This window comes from Martes martes, assembly GCF_963455335.1.
Source record: "Martes martes genome assembly, chromosome: 5".
NCBI classification, from domain to species: Eukaryota; Metazoa; Chordata; class Mammalia; order Carnivora; family Mustelidae; genus Martes; species Martes martes.
Genome location: NC_137892.1, coordinates 58,190,786 through 58,216,204, shown reverse-complemented (window position 1 = coordinate 58,216,204; position 25,419 = coordinate 58,190,786). Strand labels below are relative to the sequence as shown.

General features: G+C 35.8%; 1 protein-coding gene across 1 annotated transcript in view; it reads right to left on the bottom strand.

The window, feature by feature from the left end:
- The window catches only part of EDIL3 (EGF like repeats and discoidin domains 3), a gene marked incomplete at its 5' end in the record, with an annotated part of 295,014 nt that overhangs the window by 124,864 nt on the left and 144,731 nt on the right, over positions 1 to 25,419 (bottom strand). Inside the window, one exon of the mRNA XM_080804329.1 lies at positions 20,265 to 20,446. Coding sequence (XP_080660455.1) covers positions 20,265 to 20,446 — 182 coding nt within the window. The remainder of the gene's footprint in view (positions 1 to 20,264; positions 20,447 to 25,419) is intronic.

The following is a 25,419-nucleotide window of genomic DNA, read 5'->3' as shown; positions in this document are numbered from 1 at the left end:
TGGAAGCATGACCAGAACCGGAGGCAGATGCTTAATGACTGAGCCACCCAGGCGCCCCAACATTTTCAAGAGTTTATTTGAACAAAAATAAATTCAAATGGGGCAGCACCCATCCACAAATGGTTAGGAGTGTTCTGCCGATAGGGGTTATGGAAGAGACTTTTAAGCGGAAGAGGCTGAAGCAAAGCAAGGAAATTATTTGATTGGTTAAAGCTTAACCAGTTGCATTATTTGGGGAAGCTAGTTAGCTGTTTGTGATTGGTTGTCCTTAGGTTTTGATTTCTCAACCTTAACTCATTACAGACTTAGGTTTTGATTTGCTTACTTAGACTGCTAAGATATTAGAGCCAGCTCAATTTAATGGTCTCCTCATTTAATTAATTTAATAAGATAAATTAGCAAGAAAAATAAATGCCTGATACATAGCTTATTCTTAGGAAAATGTTAATAATCAAACCCTTAGTGGTTACTTACTTCATGATTATCGAGGCACACACAAGTAGTAGCTTGTGAGTTTCTTTTTTGTTGTTGTTTTTAAACATTTTTATTTATTTATTTGAGAGAGAGAGCGAGAGTGAGAGAGAGAACATGAGCAGGGTAAGGGGCAGAGGGAGAAGCAGACTCCCTACTGAGCAGGGAGCCCGATGTGGGGCTTGATCCCAGGTCTCCAGGATCAGAGCCAAGTCAGATGCTTAACCCACTGAGCCACTCGGGTGCCCCAGTTTGTGAGTTTCTATATGAAAATGCAGATTCAAAGATTAAATAGCAGGGTATTATATATAGATTACTTACATAATAATATTTTATAGAAATCATTATATATACCAATGTTTTCATAATTTGCATAAAACAGGCAATTTGTTTAAATTGATTACTAAGCGGTAGTGAATAGAAATTTTTGAAATATTTTTTCTTTTTAATGATGAGAGTTTTAGATTATCATATAAATAAAAGCATCAGGTGAAAGATTAAGTAATAAAAGGATATGCTAGAAGAGTGAGACTCATATATATTCCATCATTAGAATTGCTAAAAACACAACATGAGGAATTTGCTGTTACTGTATATTAGGTATGCATACATTCACCCTTAAACTAAGAGAAAACCACAAAGGTAGAACCACCAAACTATAACCACCTTTCAATTTCAAGAAATGAGTATTTCACTTGGACATCAGTGGTCCTTCTACTGAGTTAAAAACATTATTTTTCATATGATTATTATTAAGAAAATATGTAATTAGAGAAATTAGAGAACCTAAAATTGTAAATTGTCATTATTCACAATACTTTCATCTTAACAGAGATTTTATTTTATGTACTAGCATTCTACCTCTGGTGGTGACACAAAAAACCCCATTTGTTCAATTAGCTCTTTTTCCTCACACCAAGAATCTGCAAGTATGTAAGTATTGATATTTATTTGAAATTTCCAAATAATGATTTTGCACTGATACCATTTAAACTGTTCTATTTGTAATGATTTTTTTTTCAAATTCACGTTATTGTTCATATTCAAACCTCATTTAAGCATGCACAGTTCACAGCAAAGACAATCCTCCTAGGAGGGCTTTTGGGTAGGGTCTTGAAATACAAGTAAGCTTCAGGCAAAAAAAGAAGGTAACCATCTGTTTTGTGTGATATCAGAAATAACTTGAGCCTCCCAGGCAGTTTTAAACATTTGAATTATAAAGACTGTCACTTAGGGGTTAAAACAAAAACAAACACAACAAAAAACAGGAACATTATCACCAGAAGATTCTCCTTAAAAATGACGGGGAATTGGAACTCCTCTGTTGGTTCAATAATGATCTTATTAATGTATTTTATTGAATCCCTCTTTCACATCCTCTGTGGAGACCTTGCTGGTGGGATGTAAGGAGGAATATGAATATTGCCTAAGGAGGAAGGCATTTGTTTGAAGTATATCAAGATGAAAAGAGCAACTCAGAGCAACAGTGCATAGCTTGCCATTTGGACAGGACCGGCTGTAGTTGCTCTAACAGAATTTCCCTTAAACAAACTCCAGATCACCAAAAAACCCAGTCACCTGATGTTCTCCATTCCCACTGTTCAACATGCTCCCTGCTCTACACTTCCTGGCACTTTGGGGCTGTTCTTGGCTAGGCCAACTACCCACATTCTTGCCAGCTGACCTGCATACTAACCATGAGTCAGTTGTGTTTGTTCTCCAACGTTTTTTCAAGTTGTGCTTGTTATTTTAATTATGTAATTTAATTAAACATAATTGCTAAAATGTAACCGGGAAAGGAGAAGGGGTTTTTTTGCCTATGAAAACATGAAAAAGCTTTGAAAGATCTTGGAAAGGCAAATTACTAAAAACAAATGATAACACTGGGAGAAATGATTAATAGAACTATTATCGAAGATATTAATAGAACTATTATCTAGGATATTAATAGCTAGGATTCTACACTTGAATAACTTCACCAGTAGGTTTAAGCAAAGAAATAAGGACTGAAGTATTATTAATGCTTTATGGGTGTGGTTCATCCAAGAAACATAAAACAGAATTTAAATGTTTTTTTTTTAATCAATTTTTATTAGCTAACCAAATATTTAGTTCTGAAGCTCCAAATAAGAAGGCTTCTCAACTGTCCTTCACTATTCTGAGTGTCAGCCAGGCTTTGACATCTGTTCAATTAATTTAACTGTCTTCTTTAAAAAGAGATGGAAAAAGAACACATGTGAACAGACCTAAAACAGTAATCTCTTTATGACTCCTTGCACCTGGTAAAGCTTCCAATCAAAGTGAAACACCTCATTCACTAAACAGCACGCAACAGAAGCAATGCACTGTCATGGGTGTAATCTATTGGTTGTTCCAAGAGTCCTGGCCTAGCATAACTGTTTTCTCTATATTTCCACCTGTTTCTAAAGGACTCTTGCTATACTGTACTCATCTTTCTTGGTACTTGCTGTGGGTAGACCTTCTTCACATGCTCTGACATTCACAGTTTCACATTCAGAAGTGAACCGAACTGTGGCTATTTTGTTTAAAGACTTCTACCTGTATATTAAGTTCAGTGGAATAGTGTCAATAAAGGGAGTGTAGAACACTCTAAGGTCTATGGTTTGAAGTACAGATTTTAATTCATATGGTCTGAATTTTGAATTTTTGTCTCTTTCTTGGTTACTTCATATGGCTAGGGCAAAAATTCAAGGAGTCACTATTTATAAAAAGCCCTGAAGTTAACCTGAAGAGATTCAGTAAAAAAGATGGAAGGGAGGAGAAAAATAGAGAAACTATGAAGCACAGGTAGGAGAGGTTAGAGAAGAAACCAGAGGAATAAAAAGAGAAAATGATGTCAAGACCTAAGTAGGAATGCTAATGCCAATAAAAATACATTAGAAATAATGAAAATAAGGTAACTTTGCTAATCTCCATATTTAGAGAAGCATGAGGTGCTACCCAAAAGAAAAAAAAAAATCCTTGATGCCTAAATACAGGGGCCCAAGTGAGTGTGCTATAAAGGGAGAGGGACGGGGGAGCCTAAGGTTAAGACTTCACTTTCCATATTCCTGTAGGTGGCACAGCTCTTCTGTGGGAGGAATTTCCATGCAGGGTCCATGTGAATGCTCTCTTCTGCTTCAGACACCTCAATGAGTGGTCTTCAAAGTGAATGGGACTGGGGAAAATGCTGAGTAAATCAATATAACAATAATATAGATATAAACAAAAATAAAAATCAGATATCCAGTTACTTTATGTATAGTCTTAGCTAAAACTGAGAGTCCCCTGATGCCAGTATCCGTATCCAGGACAGGGAAGGATTAGTAGGCAGACAAGAATGCACTATCCCAACGTGCCCTTTGATTTTTCTTAATTCATTGTATTATTTGTAGCATGCAAACAACAACGTCAACAGAAGAATTTCCAAGTTTTGCTATAGGAACATTCTATACTTTCCATTGAGTTAGATACTATTGGTAGGAGCAGCAAGTGTCCTTAAATTTCAAAAGCTGACACGGGATCAATTAAACATCAAGACAAAACCAAATATCACATAATAAAAACTTAAAAGTACTTGTGGGAAGCAGAATAGCATGATAATCTTCATTTTCATGTACTGAAGAAAAAAAGTCTACAAAGCAAACATATGCTCAAGCACAAAAGATGGCAAGTTTTCTAGGATATTATTTTTCTAGCATTGTGCAATATGAATGAATTAACCCAAAAAAGCAATAAGAGGGCTAACAAGCAAGACTGGAAAGCTCTGGGACACAGATGTAGTACCGATTATCAAGTAATAACTTTCTATATTCTTTGTGTTTTTCTGGCTTTATTTTAGTCTAAATAAGTACAATCTTACATCTGTGTTTCAAAAATAAAACTAAATAACTATATTTCAGAAGTTAAATTGTATTGCCATATTGGAATATATCAGCATAGGCCCTGAACAATAACAAAATGGACTTTAATTTCATGGTGTTTTTTGTTTTGTTTTTTTTTTTGAGAACTCTATGACTCAAAAATTTTGTATAATAGACAAACCAAACAGTGCTTGGTTATTTCTCCTTATGATGAAATTGTTACTCCAGACCTAAAGGCAGGTGTTAGGCATGCTACTAAAGTGGACTAACCAGATTATCTAATTTCAGACATGCCAAAAGAATGTTTTTTAAAATGAATCCAAAATCAGACACACACTAGCAATATTCCACACTCTCTTAAAATGTACCAGATACAAAAGATTCATTGCAGTCTGGAGTGAAGTCACCATAGAAGCAGCAAGTAATATCTTTTAATTCTTCTGCCTGCTTATGAATTTCTATAATAAGGATTAATTTTTAATTTGCACTGTATTTCTACAGTTATGGGTCCTACCCTTAAATATATAATTATTTTCGAATAATAAATAGAATGGTGAAATGCCCTAAACTGTTGTAACATTTTGAATACCTTTATGAGCAAATAAATACTGAAATTTGAGGTCAGAGATTTTCACAACAAACCAACATTTGGGACTGGATTTGCTGAGATCGGGACATCTCAGTATTTAGGGCCAGGGAAAACAGCGGTGCTATAAAAAAAAAAAAAAAAAATGGAAAGATGAGAAATGAAGAAAGCAAAGCCTGGGAACTGGGAGTCCTGTTCCACACATCTGTAGAATGTGCAGGCCCCTCCTTCTTGGGTGCTGATTAGCAGAAAGGAGTGCTAAGTCCCCAGATTGCCTTTCTCTATCAGAAGACACTAGAGGGAACAACATAATTTCTGTTTCTTTGGGGTAGAAGTAGATCATGGCACTTAATAGCAAGATGCTTGTTTTTGAAAAGTCAGGCTGATAAGCCAGGTGTGCCCTAATATACTTCCTAACATGGCCTGGGACAATTTTCTTAACCTCTGGAAACCAGAACTTCTTTATCCATACAATGGTAATGAGGTGTTATCTAACTCAGTGTTGTCTGAGTACTTTATCTAAGATTTCATTTATTTATTTGACAGAGAGAGAGAGCATGTGCACAAGCAGAGGGAGGAGCAGGGCAGAGCGAGAGGTAGAAGCAGGCTCCCCACTGAGCAAGCAGCTGGATGCAGGGCTCGATCCCAGGACCCTGGGGTTCATGATCTGAGCCAAAGCCAGTTGCTTAACTGACAGAGCCACCAAGGCGCCCCAGGGTTGTCTGAGTATAAAAGATGATGTTACCCTTACCTATCTATCATCTTTAAGCATTTAATGATTGTTCCCTATTCTTATCATTTTGTCCAGGGAAGAAACGGAACTTTCATTTCCAAATGTGGAAAAAAAAAATAAAAAGAACAAAGTGATTCTTTAATTCACACAGATTAGGCACACTAGACTCTATTTCTTTAATTTTACTTTCCAAATTTCTTTTATACACATGATACACTATTTCATTTGTTCTTTATATTGACCTTAAGAAATTAGTTGGACAATTCTGGTCTTCTGTTTGGGCCAACAGGGAAAGATGATGGGGGACTTTTGGTCGTCTCTGCTCCCTTAGAAGTAAGGAGAAGAATACACAAAGAATAAAACCAACCACAGAAAAAATTCTACTCCCCACATAGCACTCTGGTCCAACAGCAACTCCTTAATAACATGGAAAAACAACACTTTAACATGTTTTCAAAGAAATACAGTTGCAACACTACCAGACAATTCTATATGGTAAAACATTAAATTACTTGAAATTTATGAGGAAGAAAATAGAATGTATTTGATTATTTTAAAATAATAGTTTTGCTGAGCGTATGATGGTAATTAGGAAATCTTTTAAAAAGGTATTGATTGTATCATTTGTAAAGGCAAATTTAGGCAAACTAAATTATACTTGATTTTTTTTTTTTGGTAGCTTTAACTATAGATTTTTTCCTTTGTTAAATCACTTCATTGTTTTAAAACTTTCAGTGGCTTTTCCTTCCTACCCAAAATATGTATGTTTTCTACTGTGGCCTGCACATTTTTCTATGAGATCGTACAACTTAGTTTCCTAGCTATATTTCTCTTTATTATCACATGTACATTTATATCTCTATATAATCATTAAATTGATTTAATTCATCCATTATTTCTTGCATGTCTATAATATATAAACATAGTGATGATACAGTGGGAAATGTAAAAACAGAAAAGATTTTTGCACCCATCACATGTAATTCAAAGAGTAAGACACACAGATAACTAACTACAAAACAAAATAGAATGATATAAATGATAAGGGGACAAATGCCTTGTCATGGACATAAAGAGAATATCAATTAATACTAGAAAAAGGAAACCAAGGCCCAGAAATGTCAGGGGACCTGCCCAAGGTCACATATCAGGACTGAATGGTCATCAAAGACTCAGAGAAAGAGAGAGAGTGCAAAAGGTGGAGTGCCCACTATGCTTAGGGATAATGAGAGGTCTGGTGAGGCTAGACAAAAAGGTAATTCTTCTTTTCTATGTCTGTCCACCCGAAAGGCCTCTTTCATCTACTGCAGTGATCTGAAAACTTATCTGCTCTGTAAGTCTCATTTTATATGAATCCCTTTGCACTTACACGTAATACTTAAACATTATCATTATGGCATTAAAACATTCTGCCACAGATCTAATACTGAACATGCTATTGACAGACACATATTAAGTATGATTTGGTTCAGCTGTGACAAAAATCCAGGTTACGACTAGGCAGAAGGGGCTGAAATATAAGGGCCCCAGGAAACTTCTAGCTTGTTGACACTTTATGTAACCTTGATCTCATTGTCCAAGATGGCAGCATCTGAATTCTCAGCAGCAAAATGGAGAAAGGGATGAAGAGGGCAGGTGGGTATTGTATCTTAAGGAAAGTTCCCAGAAACCACCATGTGACACTTGTGCTTATATGCCTTTGTGAGTCATATGGCCATAGTGGAATGGAGGTTGGGAAATACAGCCTAAAAGAACATATTTTTATACAGAATATACAGAATCCTACAGACTAAAACTATCTGAGGTAAAAATTGCTTAGCCACTAATCCTCTTGCTACAGAAACAGGAAAAGATATAGGGAGACAGTTAAAAGTCTTAGATACAACTCTCAAATATTTTTTAATATGTGAGAATGTACATTTATTAGTTACTTGCTATATAGCCAACATGTAAGTAAACATCCATCATATAATCCTCAAAACAATCCTAAGAGGCCACTCTATTTTTGCTGTCACTTTATATATAAAGAACTTCTATCTTAGAGTGGATAAGTAAGTGTACTCAAAATGGCAGTGGCTACTTGAATCCAGAACCACTGATCTTGAATACCATGTTGTTTACCATAGAATATAACTGCTTATACAACCTAAGTGTCCACTGAGAGAAGAATGGAGAGATAAGATGTGGTGTATATATAACATACATAGAATGGAATATTACTCAGCCATAAAAAAGAATGAGCTCTTGCCATTTGTGACAACATGGATGGACCTAGAGAGTATTCTGTGTTAAGTGGATTAAGTCAGTCAGAGAAAGAAAAATACCATATGATTTCACTTATATATGGAATCTAAAAAACAAAACAAATGAATAAACAATCAGAAACAGACTCATAAATACAGAAAACACACTGGTGGTGCTAGAAGGGAGAGGGTAGTGGAATGGGAAAAACAGGTGAAGGCGATTAAGAGGTATAAACTTCCAGTTATAAAATAAGTCATGGAGATGAAGAGTCCAAGGAATATAGTCAATAATATCATAAGAATGACATATGGTGACAGACAGTGTCTACACACTTAATCATAGTGAACATTGTATAAAGTGTGGAATTGTCCAATCACTATGTTGTGCACCTGAAACTAATATGACACTGTATGTCAATTATACTTAAATAATAAAATTTGTTTAAAAAAGGGAAAATGGAAGTTTTAGTTAGGACATTGATTATGACAACAGTTCTGTTCTTATTCATTAAAGATTTAGTCATAAAGATTGGTGAGAATACAAGTGAGACAACAGATAGTGCCCCTACCCTCAAGCAGCTTACCTCATTAGATAATCTCTGATACAGTCTTTAAGTATAAGCTGTGACAAGTGCTAGAGAAGAAAAGAACAAAATGCTATAGGAACATGTATTAGGAGAACCACATTTAGTCCGCGGGGAGGGGTGGAGTTTAAAAAGTCTGCCTTGAGAAGGCAGCTCTAGAACAGTAACTGGCACATGGAAAATATTCAGTGAACATATTAAGTGAATGAATTTATTAATTTAAATGAAGTTGGAGGTCACTTTCAAAGATGTTTTTTCTAAGCTTGGGGAAGCAGAAGGGAGTACACTTCAAAAAAATCCCATGTGGCTGGAACTCACATGGTAAATTTCCCACTCTTCCCAAAGCACCTAGTTAAGAATTCAATTGTTCATTGAATTAAATCAAATAGCTTTTTCCCTCTCAAATATCCATACAATGAAGTAGAACATTCCACATAAGATAATTTAAAAAGTTTTATCTACTTAGATAAGTTCCACATGAGCGCAAAAATTTGTCATTGCCCCAATGGCTGTCTGCAAATAGTAGCTGCTCAACAAATACTAGTTTGTTGCCAACAGATCTGAAACTAACAAAAACATTCTGAAAAAAATATCGGATAATGAACTCTTCTTTCAGCATTTATATACATCTTTCCAAATCTGGGTTAATGCTCCTAAGAAAAGGAAAGCTAAGATCCACTGGTTAATATAAAAATGTCTTATTTGTTTTTTGTTCTGCATGATAATCACATTTCAGTTTAAGAGCTTCTTGAAAGCTGCTGTTATGTAAAAATACTGGCTTAGGTTGGGCTCCTGCTAGGAAAACTAAGATATAAAAATTCACATCTACTTCTGAAATTCAGCACTATGTCTCTTAACAGCACTAATGATAGTAATAAACTAAGGAGACCTGGGTTTAACACAGTTTTTTAAATCTGAGAAATGAAAATATAGCCCATGTATTATGAACCCAGGAAAAATACTTCAAAGCTACTGAAGCATTAAATATATAACAGATGCAAGAAATTTGAGAGCCCATTTGTGGAAAAAAAGGAGACCTTTATTATTTTTTAAAGAACCCAAAATCACAACACAATAAAACAATCTACACTAAGTACACCAACGTTAGGCTGAAATAGCTACTATTTTAATTAACTATATCAATTCTGGGGAAAACAGTCGCAGCCACAGCAATAACAACATTAAAAACAAACACATGGAGAAAATTTGGAACCAACCTATGGTACAGAAAGGAAAAGCCCTGAAGAAGGCATTCATGTAGAATGGCTACAGTTATTCAGAAGCTCAAAGGTCAGTTCTTTTCCTCCCGAGGGTGCTGCACAATGGTGCTCCTGGGTAAACTGTTGTCTTATAAACATTTTTGATGGGAATGGAATTAGAAGAAAAAGAAGCTTTCGTTTGGGGAAGATATTTCATTTCAGGGTTCCTATCTGTCCCCTCAAATTTTTTTTTTTAAGATTTTTATTTACTTATTTGAGAGAGAGTGAAAGCGAGAGAGATCACAGAGGGAGAGGGAGAAGGACGGCCGATTTGCCACTGAGCGGGGCGCCTGATGTGGGGTTTGATCCCAGGACCCTGAGCCGAAGGCAGACATTTACCTGACTGAGCCACCCAGGCGTCCCTCAAATATCTATTTCAACTCTAAGTGGACATCACCTTATTTTCCATTCCACTAGGTGTGGCCATGTGACCCACAATGGCCAATGAGGATAAGAAAGTATCTCATGGCAGTGGTGTCCACTTAATCTACTTCCAATAACTGTACAGAGCAGCAAGCTATCACTCTTCCAACTTTAGGCTTGACACTGTTAGGATTTTCTCTAAGTAAATCAAACTAAAACTCAAAATATAGTCATCATTTTCCAGCCACACCATCTCCTTTCCCTGATTTCTATATTTCTATTAATGGTACCAAAATCACACTTAAGCTCAAAACCCTGGAGTTTAATTTTTCTCAATTTCTTTTTCCTTCCTCCTCTCCCCTAACACACAATTCGATCGTCAGTGCTGCGCCCTCAAGCCCTCTTACAATTTAATCTTTTATTTTTATTTCAACAGCTGCTACTGTAATTCAGGTTCTCCTTGGGCAGTTAGCTATAAAAGCTTCCTAACTGGAATGCCTGCTTCTAGGCTTGTCTCTGCATTAAGCATGATGTTTATTTGATGAAATTTTGCTAACCTCCTCCTAAACACTCGGCATTGTGTTGGGTACTCATAATACAGCCCACTGACAGGTCACCTTCCTGAACTCGAGTTCTGACACGGTCAACACCCTGCTGAAAACCCTTCAATAGCCATCAAGTGCCACCTCACTGGACACTGGTATATTTGCACATTCTGGTGTCTCCTTACCTTTGCAGACCTTCATCCTCACATTCCCCTACATGTGCCCATCTTTTCAGTAAAGACCAGTCCCTCCATTTCCCTTGAGACTTTGTTCATTCTGCTCTCGCTCCCTCTGGAAGAACTTCCTTAACATCCTCCTCAAAAATGGTGAATACACTAAATTCACTTTTAATAATTAAAATGAAATATCTTTTTGATGTTTTCATTATATTCTGGTTGCACAGAAAATAAGCATTTCTTCCTTAAAGACTCCTAAGACCCAGCTGAGGATTTAACAAGAAAACATTTAAAGCCTGGTCTTACAGAGATGTGATTTTTTTTTTAATAATCCTTTTACTATTTAATTATGACTTAATTATTGAAGACCTCAAGTTACAGATAAAAATCCTATAAAAACAATTATGCTTTACTATATCTAGTTCATAGAAGAATGGGGATTCTACTTATGGCAGACATGGATATAGGCAGATTAGTAATAAAATATCACCAAAGCAACTTAAGTAGTTACATCTTGGATTTGTGATGTTTCCATGCCATCCATTACTTTAAAATGTTTCACACCAATGTCTCATTTTTAAGAGCAATATACTGTTCTCTGATATCTTACTTAATTTGTTTCTAATAGTGAAAGGGGCACATCCAATGGGAAGTATGTCTCTCACACGAAGACTAGTGTGAGCTCCATTAGTGTAGTGATTACTGCTTTTTTTCTCAAAATCACCAATATCAAAATTCACGTGGCCTGTCTGTTCATTGTGAGGTGCCCTAGGTCCCAACTCTGACCCACAAACTCAGAAACTCTAAGGATGAGGACCATATTTAAACAGCTCTCCAGATACTTTTTATGTAGTTTAATTTTGAGAACTGCTGTCCTAGCTGGAGGTCAATTGCTTGCTTATGGGCAAATATAAATTTTATTGGATATAACAGGCATTTAATAAAGCCTTAAAAAATGCTGGGCTTCCTCTTGCCCACTCTGAGTGCCCATCTCGTCTTCAAAAAAAAAAAAGGAGGAGAGAACTTTGAAGAACTGTCAAAGAAAGTATTGTACAGAGGTTATGGATAGTTTGGCACTGGCCTCTCACACAAGCTTCCTGTGTGTAAATCCCAAGCATGCAACTTACTATTTTAGTGAATTCAGACAACTTCCTTTTCTGTGCCTCGATTTCCCTATCTGAATGATGGGGAGAAGAACAATACCAATGACCTGCAAATAGGTAGTCAGTGTATGTAAAGCAATTGTAAGAGTACACAGTGCTAGCTGTTAGATTATTTTAAAGCTAATATATATAATACTATTGGTAATGAGACTCCCTCGTAACCTAACTATAGGCGAATATAGTAACTTTTTTCTGAACTTAAGCCTAACCACATTCAGTTAGTCTTAAACAACAACAAACTCCCCCAAACCAAAATGCTTTCAAATTAACCACTGTCTCAAGAAAATAAAGCTTTCAGAATCGGGCTAGGTGGCTCTGTATTTGGTCACATTTTTAAAACAAGAGGGTTTTCAGTAAGGTGTTGGGGCAGAACAAATTTGTTCAGTGTCTACGGTGGAAATAAGGGATTCCTTCAGCCTAATCCAAACAGTAATCCCACTGGTTCACAGAAGATAAACATGAAAAGACAATCAAACCTTTAGCTCAGACTCTCACTTTTCCTCCTGCTTCTCTCCATTTCTCACCTCTAGGGACTCAGGACAGGCCCGCCAGCAGACGCCCTCTGCCCTGGCCCTATGAGGGAGAATTGTTGCATTGGACGCAGTGGCTAACTCTAATTTGTAAACCGCATTCCCATCGGCAGTTCTCATGAGCGGGTTTAACACCTTCAGTGAAGCTGTATTCACAATCGCAGGATTATGAGGACTGCATCAAGCAATGTAAGAGAAAAGTTACAATAAGAAACTCTGAAAGGTGACTGGAAGTCAGTTACACTCCTTTGGTCCTAAGTGCCAGAAACTGGAAGAGACAGCCCAGAGCTTGACTCGATGGTCATGTGGAGAGATACGAAGAGGGAACAAGGTACTTTGTAAAACCAGAGATTTGAAATGTTGACTGTTCTACTTTTTTCATGACAATAGCAAGTCACTATTTTCAATTAATCAGATTATCTCTAGTTCACTCTTAACAGTATCGTAAACTAAAAAATCACTCTGGTAACAGTCACAAGATAATGGGAACTGAATGAACTACAAGGCACTTAAAATCTTAACCTTTGTAAATATAAAAGTTAAGCTGAAAATGTTTCCCCTACGGCCAAAATGTGTAGCAAATACAATCAAACATACACGGGTAAGTTCACTGAATTATCTACTCAGAGTTTAACAGCTGTTAAAAATTGTGTTAACTGTAACTCTTCACAGTCTATATTTTACGAATAATAGTAATAAGATATAGTTTGTATGTCTGACATTTCTGTAAGGGTAAAAATTACAATTACATAAGCTAGAGAGACACTAGTATTTTAAAAGCTTGTTTTACCAGGGCAAATTAATCTTAGAAGATAATGGTTACTTTAGCATCAGCGTTGTATAAAGTTTCAAATTCTTGTGTGACTATAATAACAAAGTTATAAAAATGTGCAAGAAGATAAAACAAACATTTAATTTTTAGTATTTCAGGAAGCACTTAAGTGGGCTAGAAGAAGATAAAAATTTTGGTGCTTGGTATTTAGGGCTTAATTACCAGGCTTCCTAGAGAGCCCCTTACAAATATTACCCATGTCTATCTAATGTTGCTTATGAAGGTGGTTTGCAGTGATTACAGAGAAAGGTATGGGCCATCAGGATTTGCAGAAATTCTGATTCCTGTACTGCCCAGACGGCTGAAGCATTTCCTACAGTGTGGCTGGATATACCACATATGGCACCAAAGGGATTGTGCTAAGATGGCACAGTTTAAATATGGTTTACGACATCTGAACACAGACAGTGAACTGAGTTGTTGGGGAGCCCTGAGCACCACTCAATGCAGTAGAATCACCATGCAAAAACAGACACTAGCTCTCTTCCACTTATTTTGCTCAACATTCTCTATTCTATCAATCAAATATTTGCATCTATCTGTTTTTGTTTTTTATTCAAGGTGCTATGGAAATAGATGTAAATCAGGTGTAATTCATACTCTCAAGAGGCTTACAGGATAGGAGGAGAGAGAGAGGTAAAGAATGACCAGAGAGAATGTTAGCTGCTGGTGACTAACATATGTAACTGACAGAGTGGGAAAAAAGGATAGTGTGGTTCCTTCTTCTTCTTCTTCTTTTTTTTTTTTTTTAAGATTTACTTATTTATACTGGGAGTAGAGAGAGAGAGAGCATGCATGGGGCGTGGAGAAGGGTCCTGGGAGAGAGAAAGAGAGTCTCAAGCAGACTCCCACTGAGCATGGAGCTGACACAGGGCTCAATCTCACGGCCCTGAGAGCATGACCTGAGCCAAAACCAAGAGTCGGCTGCTTAACCGACTGAGCCACCGGGGTCCCCCCAGTGTGGTCAGTCGTATCTTAGGAGATGAAAAGCAGGAATTCCAGGACTCACATGATACAGAATGGAGTGAAGGATGTGAATCTAAAGAAGCCTGGTAGGTGGGAATAGATGAAGCAAGAAGGGTATGCGCCAAGCAGAGCAGCAGGAGACAGCCAGACGAAGCTGAGGAACAACAAGAAATCCAGGTCAATGAGGCCCTGGGTGCTGGAAGTCAGAGAGGAAGCAGCTCAGAGCAAAGAGAAGGGATTCTAGATACAACTTCTTTCAAATGAGAGAACAACTGCTATACTGTTAATCATATATTCCGTAGCTCACAGAATCTGGAATTAAGATCCAAAACGCATCCCTTAAAGCACGTCAAAAAGCAATATGTATTAGTGTTAGTATAAATGCCATAAATGACCAAATAAATAGACCAAATGTATTATTTTTCAGTACGGATATATCCAACTATTTTTTTCTTAAGGCTAAGTACCTTTCTGTTTTTAAAAATAAAAAAGCAACATTTTTTATTTTTTTATTTTTTTTTTTAAAGATTTTATTTATTTATTTGACAGAGAGAGAGATCACAGGTAGGCAGAGAGGCAGGCAGAGAGAGAGGGAAGCAGGCTCCCTGCTGAGCAGAGAGCCCGACGTGGGGCTCGATCCCATGACCCCGAGATCATGACCGGAGCGGAAGGCAGAGGCCTAACCCACTGAGCCACCCAGGCGCCCCTAAAAAAGCAACATTTTTTAAAAACACACACAACTATGTATGCAAGGTTACTTCTAATAAACAAAGAAAAATTGCAATTCTCCACTTAGGATTACTGTTTCTAAAAAGAGATCGCTAGAAGCACCAGCACATTGATGTTGAGATGTTATTTGCCTTAGAGAGGTGTTTAGTATGGATGGCACTATATCTGAGAAAGTAGCTTTTTTAAGGAAAAAGACAGGCTGAAACATTTTCTACTTGAATGAAGAAGTAGTAAAGACGGATTAGATTCTATGTAATTTAGGTTCTGTACCTAGAAAACAACCTGAAACTGAAAGAAAAATCTTCTTCTTTTCATCCATGTTTTCAAAGATGGTTTCTGTATCTCAAGGAGCTCCGGTGGTCTGTAAATACCAAAAGAATTTCACATGCCTTACATACAGGCTTCCGAAATGACATAGATGATTACTCTGTTTTTTGCAGCTTTTTTTTTTTTTTAAGATTTTATTTATTTGTTTGTCAGAGAGAGAGATCACAAGTAGGCAGAGAGGCAGGCAAAGAGAGAGGGAGGAAGCAGGCTCTCCACTGAGCAGAGAGCCCGATGCGGGGCTCGATCCCAGGACCCTGGGATCATGACCCGAGCCGAAGGTGCTCCTTTTGCAGCATTTTCAATCCTACTGTTCACAAAGATTAAAAAACAAACAAACAAACAAAAAACAATGTATGAAACGTGTACTCCAGAAATATGAATCTGTAACTCAGATTGCACTCACATAATTCTCATTTGGGCCCATGTATTCTGCCGTAACTGTCATTTTGTTTGAAATACAGAAGTCAGATTGTCTCGGTTTGGGATATTTTAAATTTTCCAACAACAAAAAATTTATAAGCCACTTAAGAATAGTAAAAAAAAAAAAAAAAAAAAAAAAAAGAATAGTATTTGCTGAAAATTCTTAAAGATTTTATGACTAGTGAATAATGCTTGTTATGAATTGCTGCAAAAGTTGGGTGCTTCTGCCTAGGATATCTAACATGGTTCTCCTCCAACCAGTTTAGAGAACTTTTGTGGGTCACATAGTTCTCATTATCCTTTCTCGTATTTCTTCACCATTCGTTTCTCTCTTTCTACCCCATACAGTTATGACTACTTGTAGTTCCAACACGAAAGTGCCCAGATCAGCAAGCAAAAGTGTTATTTTAATTTTATTTATTTATTTCTTAATGTATCTGGGACAGTTCCAATCTAGGCCTTATGAGCTGATGAGACATTTTTTTTGTCAGTGTCGTTGGACAATGACCTGCAGTAGGTCTGAGAAGCAATGCAGAAGTTTCTATTTTTACCCAGTGACCCAAAAGATTCCTGGGCCCATTAAAGTTTGAGAAGTAATGCTCTCTCCCCACACACAAACTTTTGTGGCATATAGAAAAGGAACATATTAAGATCATTTTCACATTTTTTGAAAGACTAATGAATTATTTAGAAGGGAAAGATCAAAGCCTATTTTTCTCAGTGATAAAATACTTGTACTGACACTACTACTGGTAAATTAACTTTCAAAGGAAGATTATGGCTTTGCTTTGGTATACCCATCAAACAGATCAGCATGTAATAATATAGCTATGTGATTCCTAGTGTCATGCCAATTCCTCTTCTCATGTTCTATAAATATTATGCTAACTTAGTTTCTCCATTTAACAAAAGTTTTGTTAGAATAAGCTGTTCAAATATAATCAAATATTACGGTTCAAATGAAAGGTTTAGCAGATGATGTAAGACCAGGGTTTATATAATATATTATTATATTTACCATGTTTACTTTACTATATTCTAGATTCAGAACATCTTTTTTTTTTTTTTTTTTTTTTTAGGATTTATTTATTTGAGAGAGAGAGAGCAGGGGGAGAAGCAGAGTGAGAGAGGGAGAGAGAATCTTCAAGTAGATTCCCCGCTAAGTACAGAGTCTGACATGGGACTCCACATGGGGTTCAACTCAAGGACCCCACGATCATGACCTAAGCTGAAATCCAGAGTTGGCCGTTTAACCAACTGCCCACCCAGGTGTCCCTAGATTCAGAACATCTTGAGGAAAGTGCTGCCTTTCTTCTACTGCCTAGCACAGTATAGACCGCAGAGGAGACAGTCATTTAGTAAATGTTTGTTGAATGGATGAATAAATGACGGGCTGCAAATGTATTGTATATGCATTCTAGAAAGTATGTATATGCATAAGACAAATCAATTCAGAAATTTAAAAAAAATTACTGCATGTATCTATCAAAGAAAAATAATGAATATAAAAGTGTTATCTTTAAAAATCAATAGCAAATAGTCATCTTCAGACCTTAGTCAGCTAGCAAAGTACACAGGAGAATTAAATAAGGTTATACATTTTCGTGTAAGATAACCCAAGACATATTCCCATAATTACACAAAGTGGTCATTTCTAATACATCAGTCAGAAAGAGAAACTGACATTCCAAGATGATAATGAACTAGTCAATGTTTAATGTGGTGGTTCTTTGTTAGCTGGGAAAAAAAATGTAGCTAAGGAATATAAGGTCAGAAAAACTTGAAAATGGGAAGAAAAAGGTTTTGTTTAACTGTATTTATTGCACTAATCCTTTAAATCCAAAACCAATTATAAACATTGTGGTGCTTTCAATAATTGCCGGCTGAGTGTGTAAATTTAAAATGGCAATTTCAATTTTTATTTCACCTAGACAAGGAAGAAAATGGAATTGAATACTAATTAGTGTATGTGTGTCGTACACCTGAAAGATTAGGGGAATACTGTGCTCATTATAAGTGAGTTTAAGCAAAGCACTCAAATGTTTCATTTGAAGTACTGAATATAAACAAAAGAATTCAGTGACAAGGGAAATTAATAATGCTCAGAGAAAACTGGGTACATGAGTAGACTTCCCAGAGCCTCTTAGATATGATTTTCCTTTAAGAAAAGGATACACTTTTTCTTTTAAACAAATAACTTAGAAAATAAGATGTTATGAAAGAATACAGTAATATAATATAATAACTTGAACATAATCTCAGAATACTTATTAAAATGACAATTGAGAGTTTTCAGTTCTCCCTCCATTATACACAAGACTTTTTTCATTTAATATAAAAGCCTTTTTATTTACTTATATTGCTTTTCTCTGAGAGTTCATTATCATCTTCAGACTAAAAGCAAAATAATAGCAATAAAAAATAATGATAGACCACCTTAAAAATAAAAGAGGTATTAAATTATTCTACTTAAAAAATAAATGATTCTACTTAAGTTTACAAAGTTATATTTAACCTAAATCTCTACCAATGTCCTGTTCCACTGAGGCTATTTTTACCTATAACTATTGGGATAAAGGGAACTTAAAGTTAATTTGTACTTTGAAAGGCAGAATGATGTGCAAGTTAAGGAGGCAATAAACTGGGACAAAGTAAGTGAAAAGTCAGGACATGAAACATTAATAAGGTGTTTCTTAGAGAAAACTTCGCAAAAGTATGTTATTTATGGTGTACTGAAACATGGCAATGACTAAATCTTGCAACCATAATTTGCCAAACAGAAACCCCGATGCAAGCTTGCGACATCGTCTCACGCTGTTCTGCAACTTCTGCTACGAATCTTAATTTCCAGAGTTTTATCATGATTGCCACCCCACAAATCACAACAGTCCACTATGGTGATTTTAAAAAATGGTCTCTGCAGTGATTTTTAACAATAAAAGATACGCATTTTTTGTTGTTCTGCAACTATTTTAAACCTTAATTTTATCTTCATTACTCTGGGATCAGAACTGTGTAGCTATGTCATGTCCACTATCTGGAATTCTCTTTGCACACAATGTCACAGATTCGAAAAATCAAGCGTAATTTAAGAAGCAATTTCTGCAAATACATGCAAAAATAAATGCATAAAACAAAACAATATCAGGTAACCACCTGGAGCCATACAGATAAAAGAAATGTGTATAGGCAGGATATGTAAAAATTCATAAGAAACCTGAATAAAAGAAATATCTGAAGGAGACCTTAGCCCAGTTCCTAAGGTAAGGAAGTCATGTTACTTGGCCATAAATCAGTTTCTCATTCTATTAAAGTCCTGTAAAGCAATCCCTGTACATTGCACCTAATAACTTCAAATCATGGATTTCCACATTAAAAATTACCCCTGACTCAAAATATATCGTAAACAAAAATAGCTCAACTATTTAAATCAAAATTCTGTAACAGCTCCCTGGAATAAGCCCCAAATATTTTAGTATGTATGAATCTTCATACATACTTAACTCACACACTTAATCAGAACATGTTCCTCTATACACAAGTCATGAATTTCCATACAACGGTCCCCAGATTCTCACCTGGTGCCTTTGATTGTGCTGTTCCATGGATTTTTTTTCTCTATAGAAAGCCATTTTCCAAGGCCCACCTAAAATACTATTCTCCCTTAAGTTTTTTTCATGATAATTATGTCTTCCACTAATCCCATCACACACTGGGTTTTCCTTCTCTTCAGCACACATCAATGACTTGTTAGATGTTACTAATGTGCTCTCCCCAACAGAGGTATAATCTTTCACAGAAATCATGGTTTAATCACCTTTTCTGTCCTCATACTATGTAGTTTACTATCTCACTTCAGCAAAGGCATCAAAAAGCGTTTAACTGGATTAAATAGAAGTTTCTGGTATTACTACCACCCAACCCATTTTAGGGAAATCACTTACTATCTTGGTATATCATGGGTTTTTTCTGTTTAAAAAAAAAGCTGGCTGATGGTAATAAATGAAACAGCATGAACTGATACACTCTCAGCTACTGAAAGAAGGTGCTGATGGCATTTTAGGGATTCTCATAATCTATTGTATACATGTTTGCACATGTGAAACCAATTCTGAGACAGAGAAAGAAAAGATGCAATTTTTACTTTCTTCAAGGGTCAGCAGTTGCTGTTAAATATTAACACAGTACTAATGAACATATGGCATATGTAAAAAACCACCTTCTTTGATATGTACCTTAAAACCGTCATATTTACAGCCCAAGAATTTCAACATTTTTAACCCTGTTAATGCACTTTTCAGTCAATGAACAAATTTCCCACAGTTTCAGATTTTATACCCAATTTGGACTCAACTAAATCATCCTGCCCTCTGACCATGAAGAGAGAAGTCACACTTTGGGCTCTGACTTGTATTCTTTCTGAAATGATTCTGGCCATTCCTTGGCAGTCACCTTGTCCCATCCCATGTGTTACCTGAATCCATGGCCATCTGTCATTTTCTGCAGCTGTCCATGCATTGATAAGCCCCTTCTTATTGAGACGTGCATAGTAGGGATACCACTTCTGGAGTCCAAAGAGAGCTCGGTGGGTAGAGGAAGCTGTGATTTGCTGATTTGATATGATTCCACCTTCAATTCCCAATGGGCCCGAACACTCTGGGAACAAATTAGGCAAAGATGTGAATATATATCAGAAAAAATTCACTCTCAAAATGTGGCTATTAGATTTGATAGGAGATATTTTTAAAATAAATTTAATTTGTACCATTATGCCTTTTGAGTGCCACCTACTTTACAGATCTGTCATTGACCTCCACGTGAAGAAAATAATTCTTTCTCCTCATGACACTCTTCTTCCTTTGCCTTTGAGTGTGGCACCACAACAGATAACCGCCCATTTGCATTACGATTCTACATTACTCACTGTCATCCCTTGGCTGCTGAGCACATTAACGGAGGTATAATGCCCTTAAAGGGCCTATCTCATATTTTATGCTTTCAGAAATTAGCATACCTCCTAAATTATAAACCCTCAATAAATATCCTTGATTCAATAAATATCCTTGATCTTGACCGGCCCGCATCTGAGTTTTGTGTCAAAATCATTTTTATATTGACTTAGCATTTCTCATTACTATAATTTTTTGACTTAAATTTTTATAAACATTATGTATGCTTCCAACGAAAAGAGCAAAGTGCAAACCTGTCAACATTTGATAATAACATTTAATAATAATAACATAACATCTTATAAGTAATAGAAAACATGTAGACAAAATATATTTATAAAGTAAGCAGGTAAACTCCCTGACATTATACATAACTTATGTACACTAATAAGTAAATCAAGATATTAAAATATTTACATTTCTAATATTTTAAATTCAAAATTCACAACTATACATATAGGTATTTTCACTTAAATTTTAATTCTCTTCTTAAAATATTTCTTTATATTCGCAACTTGGAAACTGAAGAAAAATTTCTTAATTAAATTTTTAAATTCTAACAGTAAGGCATAATACAATTCTAATATGTTCTCAGATATCAAATGCATTTAGATTTCAAAATTAAAAATGAAGGCAAATGCATCTAAAAAGTAAATATATTTTTACATATATTTGAATTTCTTCTTTCATAAAATTTCACCACAAACTACATTTAAATTCAGTTTTGAAAATTCAGAATAAGTAATGTTATGATAAAATGAAAAGTAATACCTAGTTATCTTAATTTCAGTTATACATACAATACTCAACTTTTTGTCATATTCAATTTGTATAATAATCTCATTATAAAATATGCTATACTAACTTATCAGAATTCCTAAAAATATGAAAGGAACATAACTGCCATTATGAATTGTCAGTATATATATAAGTCAACTTGATCAGTGATTGTCACCAAGCATATTTTGGGTTTTAATTAATATTGAAGCCCAACATTTGTCAGTAATTAAATGTTTACACTCAGATTGAGGATAGAAATATGAAAGAAAGAATTTTGCACTTGCATTATAACACTTTTAGAACTTACAAAGATGTTTCTCATTGGTAATCATTCTATCATTAACCGTAAACATGTTTCTGTTTTCTATCCCATGCTCAGAGGATAAGTAGCTCTAAACACATTACCTACTAATATTTCTCCAAGGCTTTAAAATCTTGAAACACTTTTTATAAAACAGATGGAAATGTGTGAATAAGTAATCATCTTCATCAGACTTTATCAGTAAAGATGGCATCAATAGAGAAAAAAATTCCATCTTTGTAACTGATAACTGATATATCATTTACCTTTAGGTCGATGTACTATATCACTTTGAAGTCATTAAGTTAAGAAGCCATTCATTTTTAGAATTGGATTTGCTTATTAGTTCACTATTTAGAATCAGAATTGCAGTATTAGGATAGATAATAATCTGATTTTCATATTTCAGAAAAATTAACCACCAAAACTTAGATGTTGAGCCTTTGGATTCTTCTTTTGCTTTCCATTTTAAACTTTAAGATCTTTACAGATTTCATAAAAGCACTAGGAGACTTTCATGATGATACTTTGATTTTAGACAACCACAGGAGGCTAGCTTTTTAAGAATATTGCCTTTAAAGGAGTCTCAAGCATCTTGTCCTTGATTTGTGCAATATTTGGATGAGAAAATACAGCAGGCAAAAAGATCATTTACTGCAGGCCAGTCAGTAGAACAGCAGAGAGAGCGAGCCAGGTTTAATTTGACTTAATTTGGTTTAATGTATTAATTAAACTACATGATAGCTTTAGAAAGAACTTCATACCACTCAGGTGCGTACTTCTAAAGACCTTATGCTGAACTAAACATTCTCGCCAAATCTGTAACCATTTTAAGTGAGAGAGATTAGACCTCAAGCCACACTGCTCAGTAAGTCTACTTCATTGGTACTCCACCTGCCAATCTCTACTTTTAACTAACATGTCAGCAAACACAGTGGCCAGGAACTGTTGCACAATCAGGTAAGTCAAATACCAATGAACAATTAAAACATGTATTTGTGTGTATATACATACACATATATCTTTTTTACTCTGCCATAAGACTCCCAATCTTTATTATGCCTGCACTACGCATTCACTGAAATGAAACATAATCCAAAATACATAAAGTGACGTTATTTTTTTATAGGGCTTCGCAGCTTACAAGGTATTTTTACATGAGCTACCTTATTGTTATGATGTCAAATTTATCAGTATTTCTTTTCTCAGCCTTCAGTCCCACATTTTTTTTTTAAATAAATTTTTACAACTCACTAACATACTGTATACTGTCAATGAGTAAAGCCCACTGGAGGAAACATGACTATGTGTGGAGTTCTTGAATGAAGCATGCATCTTTGAAGGATCAGTTTACTTCCTTAATAGCTAGTGGCCCTCAGTTTTTCTTGTTTTAAATGTTGGGGTTATATTTGCAATGACGTGGATGGAACTAGAGTATATTATGTGAAGCGAACTAAGTCAGTCAGAGAAAGACAAATACCATATGATTTCACTCATGTGTGGAATTTAAGAAACAAAGAGATGAACATCGGGGAAGGAAAAAAGAGAGAGAGGGAAGCAAACCATAAGAGGCTCTTCACAATAGAGAACAAACTGAGGGTTGACAGAGGGAGGTGGGTGGGGGATGGGCTAAGTGGGTGATGAGCATTCAGGATGGCACTTGTTACCAAGAGCTCTGGGTGTTGTATGTAAGCGATGAACCAGTGAATTCTACTCCTGAAACCAACACTGCACGCACTGTATGTTAACTCACTAGAATTTAAATAAACATTTGAAAAAAATAAAATAAAAATTGGGGTAACAATCCAACAGCTATGAGGTTAAAAAGTGCTCTTCCTCTGTAACTATAAATTGTTAAAAAAAGAATGAGCTTGGTTCCGTATAATCATTTGCATGTTAGAGCATACTATGGAGGTGATCCTAGACTTTTAGCCTCTCTGGGTCTTACACACTGTTACATCCTTAGGTATCCACAGTGGTTTGCACACAGAAAGAGTTTAAAGGACACGTGAGGCATGTTAGTATTGGGGGCTATTTTTTTTTTTTTTTCTAAACAGTGAACTAATAAGCAAATCCAAGGCTTTTACTGCATGTCACACTGAAAGTTGTCACAACCGCAGATCTTCTTCACTAATCATCTGGATCACAATCAAATGGGTGTCATCATAATTAAAAGTTCAAAATCCAATTTCCTTTTGCCTGTGCTATCCGCTTCCCCAATGTCCTATTAAATTCAACAGTTATAAAAACTAATGAAGGAGTTGCAATTCAGAATGCAAATGATTATACACCTAAGATTAAGTGACCTTAAGCAGTGAACAATAAGATGCTTAAAAGGAAGACAATATGGAGATATATGTTGTCATCACTATCAACAAACAGGGGATAAATATGAAGTATTAATTGAGGAACAACATATTAGATGAGCATTCGCAAGTCTGAAAAGAGCATTCACAAGTATTTTCTCACATCCTCAAAATAAGACTACAAGAAAAAAAGGGTTACCACACTTACTTAATCAATGAGGAAACTGGTGAGAGGGAAGTTAAACCTTTAAAAAATGAATCTGGAATTGGAGTCAATTCTCTGCCTCACAAATAAAATAATACCAATTGATAGAGTGAAGAGTTCAGTAGTTCTTCAAAAGTTGATTCTGGATCTTTTTCTTCTGCTGTTATTTTATATGGGGGATGTGTACTTAACCCAGGAAAGAGAATAAGAAATAAACATGAAAGAAACATGTAGGATGTCACTAGAGGCATTCAGGATATGACAGATCTTTCCCAAAATGGGATATACTAAAACAATGGGTGACAGTTGATGGCAGTGAGTCACAGAAGTAAATACTGAGGTTTTGTTGTGGTTTGTGTTCCATGAAGTGTTAAAAATGAACCTGCTACCATTATTGGCCTGTACTGCTTATCTAATAGGGATAGGCTAATTCAGTTCCAGCTAATTTATTGACTTCTCACTATGTGCCCATCCATCAATCCCTCATTTAATTTTGTTTTGAAAACTGCATATTTATTAAAGGCTTACTAGATACTAGGGACTTTTCTAAGCAGTGGTGAACAAAGTAGAAAAGGCCTCAGCTCTCAAGGAGTTCATATTCTAGTGGGGAGAAAAACTGTAAACAAAATCTGAACAAACAAGGAATATCAAAGAGTGGTAAGGAGAGAGAGAAAAAAAAAAAAAAGGCAGGTCAAACAAGTGAAGGTGTGTCAGGTGATCAGAAATGGCCTTTCTGAGAAGAGACACCCAATCTGATCTCTGAGGAGAAGCCAGAGCTGGGCTATTGTGCCGGTTTCCTCAAAGAGTTTTCAGTCTGGTGGGAGAGACACACACAGAAATCAAACACATTTTAATATTATAGCAGATGCTGTGATGGTAGACGCACAGAATTCAATGGGATAAAAGAAGAAGGAATCGTAAACCAGGCTGGGACTCAGGGAAGGATTTCCAGGAAAAGAGTGGGAGCTAGCACAGTGAAGATGGGAAGCACAGAAACAGGAAACAGCCTGGTGTGATTGGGAAAGTAGAGGCAGTTCAGTATCCATAGACCAAGGTGGGTTGGGGCAGGGATGATCCCAGGATGAAGT